A 6000-nucleotide genomic window follows, 5' to 3' on the forward strand; every position below is an offset into this window, starting at 1 on the left:
CTCATTGGTGAGCTAAATGACTAGTGTTTGTCAGTTAAGGCATTCCTGAGCCAGTATAGGTGCTGGCTCTACCAAATACAACTTCAGGAGACTTTCTTCTTGCTCACGAAAAAGTGAGTGACCAAAAAAATCACAGCAGAGAACCTGGAAGTGGCTCAGGATTCCCCTAGGGATTCACTGCTGAGCTTTTAGAAATACAGAACTGCATAGTGATCAATAGGTGCACAACACAAATTGCAACCCTGGTCAAAATAAAAGCTACATTTAAGGTACTTGCTTGATTTTTTTTTTTTTTTTTTTTTTTTTTTTTTTTTGTTCTAGTGAAGTGTTAATCAACTTTTCCTAGATTGCTTAATCAACCACAGTCCTCCCTCTAAGAGCCAAAATGCTCTTGACTAGGTGCCTGAGATGGATATAGTGCTAAATTCCTCTGTGATCCATTATGAAATCCCCTTAAATTCTTGCAACTGCATGTAAAATATACTTCCTTTCCCAGAGCAGCATTCTAGAGGGAGCACTGTCTAACCTCAATGTCCATGAGATTCTGGAAAATGTTACATAGTCTCTTAAATACAAAATTAGACTCTGGATTCACTTGATCTTTTTTAAAATGGGGTTTCTGTTTCACCAATCCAAACAAGTTTGGGGCTAAAAATTCCCATTTACTGTAGCTGTGCAAAGCTTACATGCAGCTGATAGCATGTTATAATCCCAATCCTTCTGTATTCCAAGTCTTTTTATAGAATCTGAATGGTGAACAGACCATTTTAAAGATGGTTTAGTGCAAATTATTAATCTTCCTAAACAAGAACAAAGTTGTAGCTCTCAACTTCTAAAGAACTAGAATTTAGTAATTTAAGCAAACATTGATTATAACTTTAACACAGCCTCCCTTTTTCCAAGTAAAAATCTTCAAAATGTCTCTTTAAAATACAACATAAACTAGCCTGATTATCTTCTAGGAAAAATGCTTTTTATTTTGGAGTAGCAATAAAAAGACTAAAGAGGCCAACCAGGCCTTATCCGACAAACAGCTGACTCCAGTTAAGGGGACGGTGCTGCAGGAAGCCAGACTGTAGGTGGGTACCCAGTAAAGGTAAAACTCTTCTCTAAACAATGCTAACTTTGCTGAAATGTTGCTTTACATCTGCTCTCCAACTGAAGTGCTCTGGAATAAGAAGGTGCTGGGGTAATGTCTTGGTTTGCTTCATGGCAATAAACTTACTTTGGGATCGACTAGGAAATGGGGAATTATTGCATGTGTCGGGTCACACTTCATTAGGTGCTTGAGGGAGAAGGTGCAGGGAACTCTGCTTTAAGACTCGTCTTGTTGACTTCCTGAGAAGCACTATCTGAAGCCCTGGAGATGGGTGCAGCATTGGCTAGGGGTGTGGATTGGTTGGCCTGCAGGGGCGTGAGGTCCTATCATCTGTAAGAACTCTGCTTGCTGGGACAAAGAGGGCTAAAATCGGCAATGATGTGTAAGAGTCTGGGTGACAACTGTGGACCTTGGCTGAATTTGGAGACCCTAAATTACTCGTGGGGTGTTTTCCTTAAGTGTTGTAACGGGTACAGCCAACACCAGGGAGACTGGGCGTTATGAACTGATTTGAATACAACTTTCTTGGCCCATGCTAAGTATCTTTAGTTGAACAGCCTAACATCTAGATACAATCAACCTTTTAAGCATATGTGCTTTGCGAAGTGAATCAGGATGTATACGCCGGTTAAAGCGCCAAGGCCTTACAATCAAGAGGAACTCCTCCCGAGGGGGAAGGGAATCAGTACATATGCTTCAGTGCTTTTGTGGTTGAGCAGTCTGTGATGGCATAGTAATTTGGGTGAGAAGCCCCCAAGGAGGGGTCTCTGTTGGGCTTCTGTAAGGTCTCGGGAGCTCTATGCAAGTATGGAGCTGAGAATGCATTGTCATTAGGCAGACTACAGGTTTTATTGCTTCTGATCTTTAGACCTAAAGAATACTCCTCACAAGGTGTCCAGATACCAGTCGGTTTCCTACTCATTGCATGCTTTTCTGTAATGAAGAGCAATCCTAATCAAAATCAACACGCTTCTGCAGAATGTCACCCAGGTCACTCTGGTCTCTTGCATGATGCTTATTCTGGAAAGCTTTCTGTGTGAAGCTGCTATGCAGCTTGTTCACTGCAAAAGCCTTCTGCCAATGAAAGTTTGTATATGCAGGTTGGAATAACCTAGCACAGGCTCAAGTGCCAGGTTTCTGGGGTAGTATTAATCTAGAATGCCTGATGTATTTACTGAGACGCTACTGTGGTAAATGCCCATTTTACACTCCATCTTGGGACCCAGAGTTCACCTTTTGGCTTCATTTCATAATCTATGTAGAATGGTCTATGACAAAATGGGTCAAGTGACTCTCAAGCATTTATTTCATCCCAGAGTTTATTGCTGCCCTTGGGAGGACAGTAGCTGTGAATTAAACTTCCAATTTTTGGTTTCTGAATGGGACATATGGAGGGGAAGCAGCTCATTTTCCCCCTTACTGCAGTCTTTCAATGATGAATTCCAGTTCTGAACATACTGTCAGGTATCCTAGGTAAATCCATAGTCCAGGGGTTATGGGATGGCCAGTGCTAGTGTCGAGATGCACCCTGAGTGATGTGTCCTTGCTTTTGTTCATCCAGATAAATGCCAGAGAGAAGAGCCCCCAAGAGCCAGACCCCCAGAACGAACCACCTGAGTATTCAGAAACAACACCGCTCCTTCGAGATACTAGTAAACCAAACCAGGATGCTTCTGCTGAAGCCTGAACTGCCAGTTGCTTACAGGAGAGTAATGCCCCATGGTACCAGTGACTGAAGGGAATCAGACTCATGCAGGGTCCCTTAGCAGGGCCCTAGAAAGGAGGTACAGAGTTGGATAAAGTATTTGATTCTGAACAATCTTAAGAGAAGCACAAATTAATACTCTCCAAGGCTATTGAATTCTACTGCCAGGGCTCCTGCTTCCTGCACCAAGACACAAAGGAGGATTGAGCCACTTCAGTCCCATTGTTTTGAAATACAAAATGTTGTTCAAAGAACACTTGTTGGCCTGGGGCTGGCATGTTCCAAGACCCTTCACGTGCTGCTTTCAACCTGGAACGGATGAAGGAAGATACTTGCTGGCTAATCCCCTGCATAATCCTTTCCTCTGCTGACATAATCTCCCTCTCTGCCCCCACCTAGACATGGAGAGCATTACAAAAGGAAAAGGTACTTTAATCGCTAACCCTTCACAGCAAACAAGGTTTACATCTTCTGTAGAAATAACTGGTATGTATAGAAAATGTCAGTGTTTAACAATCTGTGCCACTCAGGGCTTATGGACAGGTGCTTACTGAATACATCAACATGAGCTGAAGTTGATTCCCATTAGGAGCTAATGCTAATCTGGGAAAACTGCAGTAATTTGCAGTTGGTACTAATAATCCCATCTGAAACTTGATAGAGTGGGCTTATTTCCACAGAGCTTCACTGAGTGGAAATGGATTCTCATGTGCCTCACACCTTTGTCAACATGTTGCCAACTTTTTTATAGAGCAGTATTAGCTAGACAGGGATGGGCTGGTGTAAGATTCAAGGCTGCAGAGATTTGCTGTCTGAGGGGGTGGTGATTTGTCACTGCTCCATGTCTGTTGGCAGAATGGGAGGCCAACCCACCCACCTGGCAGCTGTGTAACATCTGAATGAAAATAGTCACTTTGCAGGAAAAATGTAACTTGCTGTGTTTTTCCAGGCTGGAAAGCTGCTGCCAAGTCAGGCAACTCTGTAACTCTGTGGGTGGTTCAAGGGCACCATACAGGCTGCAGACAAGCAGGCAGCAACAGCTGAAATGGACCTGAATGGGAGGAAAATCCACTCTTGCCAACTCACAGCTTACGTCGCAGTACTTGAGGCAGCAAAGGACTGTGTGTGGCACAGTGTAGGGATTTCTTTTGCACATATAAAGTGCTATTAACTACTGTGCCCCTGGACTGCTTGAATCAGTCTGGTTTCAGAGCAATCAGTGGGCTGGGCTTGCAGCTCTTGGGCCAATGTTAGGCTTGCCAAGCAGGTGTGAGATGTTGAGGGACATGTACCAAGATACTGTCTTAGATGATGGACTCCTGGCAAATCACACTAAACTCCCTGTCCTCATCTCCAATATCCAGCTGGTGCTGCATTCTCACAGGCTATATCTGGGCCTGCCTGGTGAAACAAGTATATGCTGGCTTCCCTATTCTGTGCTATCAGGCTATTTTTCTCTTCCACTGCAACCTTTTTTGTAGCAAAAGCTTTTTATCCCAGTGATTAGCAGTGCCCAAAGCCTTCCTGGGGCACCCTGGAATTCTCTACTTTGCAGTAGATTGCATTAGGAGAGCTAGCTGAGGAAATCTATCCTTGCCTGTAATATAAAGACAGTAAAGCTTGAAGGCTGAGGAATAGCCAAGTATTAAGGTCAGCAGCAGAAGACTCACGCACAGTCTACTGGATGGCCTCTGCTCAGAATGCCAAGGCTAGACTGGCCAGTCCATGGCTGTGTTCCATCTGTCACTTGTGGTGCTTCTGTAGTAGCCTTTGTAAGGGATATGCACAACCAGTACTGTATCAAATGACAGAACTTCAGTGACTCTTCTCTGGCTGCTTCACTCCCTTCAGAGGATTTCCTCATGCACAGTTCTTGCTGCTGTCCTTTGGGGTAGGAGAGGAGAGTCCATGTGTTAGCTGGGTAACCCACACACTGCTCCCTTTTAAGTAATCGGCACTGGAGCCACAAACTAGCCATGGACACATTTCCAAAACCGCCTCAACCACAGAGGGTGGGTGAGGTAAAGACAACACACAACCAACAGGACCATGAGGGAGCGATGCTGGAATATGAACAACTCTAGTCTGGGTCTAAGACTGTCCTTAAAGTGGACTCCAAAAATCTGCCAAACACAACTATGTACGTCATTAGCAAAGGCCTAGATTTTTATAATCTGGTAAATACCAGCCTGGGTATAGGGACAGCTGGAAAACACTTTCACTGTCCAATAATTGTCATTCTGACCATTTTAATAGACTACCTTGAATTTTATAGATCTTTCCCATGTCTGCACTCCTGCAGGGCGTGATGCACTGATGGAATGGTTTTTTCCTATGGAGTACAACATTACTGAAAGTCAATAACTTAAGTCTTTCATTTGTATCTGCATGAAGTATTAAAGTAGCAGACTTCTGAGGGAGGTCTGCCCTTTGCACTGTCTTGATCTTTCTCCCTTTTTGACTTATAGGAAACAAACCCTGAAACTTCTTATCTAAAACTGTTGCGGTAACTTTCCTCTGTTTACTTCAGGCCAAATTGTACTGCAAGGAACAAAGATTTTAGTGTAATCACCTATGTTGAGCTGCTCTAAGAGCAAAATAAAATATTCTGAACTCAAACCTGGACTTTTTTCTTGGTGTGGTTTTCTTAAGTGTGGTTAATGTCATGCTTGGCTGTCCCTTTTTTTTTTGGCTTTGCTCAGGGCACAAGATCTGTGCTTAAATGCAGCCTTTAAGGTTGGAACTTAACTTTGTCAAATCTTCTGGTGTGGGGGGGAGGGGGGCTCCTCTTTCCAGCCCCCTCCTCTGCCATAGGCCCCTCCTGCTTTTGAGGGGCTGGAGGAAATGGAAAAGCCCTCTTCCCCCCCCCCCCCCCCCATTGGCCCTTGTGGAGGTAGCAAATGTCCCAGGAATACAACAGTGAGGAGCTGCTGGCAGGATGCAAGTTTAATAAGGTTCCCTGGGTGGGTGGTCCCATCTGCTACACATGGTAGTCATGTTCCATAGTAACTCATTGGAGGATGAGAGGATAGCACCCAAGTCAGAGCTGGCATGAGCACTCGTGCCTCTGAGCTGCTCTGCATGTCCTACTGGAAATGTGCTTTTTCCCTTGAAGCCCAAAGGGGCTGCCTCTGACAGGACCTTCTAGGCTTAATCCATTATAAAGAAACAAGATGACACAAGCTGCTTTTGTGTC

At 44.2% G+C, this 6000-nt stretch overlaps 1 protein-coding gene across 4 annotated transcripts in view; it reads left to right on the forward strand.

Moving 5' to 3' along the window:
* SCARB1 (scavenger receptor class B member 1) overlaps positions 1-5423 on the forward strand; it is a 47110-nt gene extending 41687 nt beyond the window's left edge. For 2 of the 4 annotated variants that reach the window (XM_075012366.1, XM_075012369.1), the window contains 2 exons: positions 963-1079; positions 2661-2794. In XM_075012366.1, the coding sequence (XP_074868467.1) occupies positions 963-1079 (117 nt within the window). In that variant the 3' untranslated portion in view covers positions 2661-2794. Of the gene's footprint in view, positions 1-962; positions 1080-2660 lie in introns of all 4 variants that reach the window. The other 2 variants (XM_075012365.1, XM_075012368.1) reach the window with 1 other exon arrangement.
* The last annotated feature ends 577 nt before the right edge of the window (positions 5424-6000 follow it).

The sequence above is a fragment of the Carettochelys insculpta genome, chromosome 18 (genome assembly GCF_033958435.1).
Source record: "Carettochelys insculpta isolate YL-2023 chromosome 18, ASM3395843v1, whole genome shotgun sequence".
NCBI classification, from domain to species: domain Eukaryota; kingdom Metazoa; phylum Chordata; order Testudines; family Carettochelyidae; genus Carettochelys; species Carettochelys insculpta.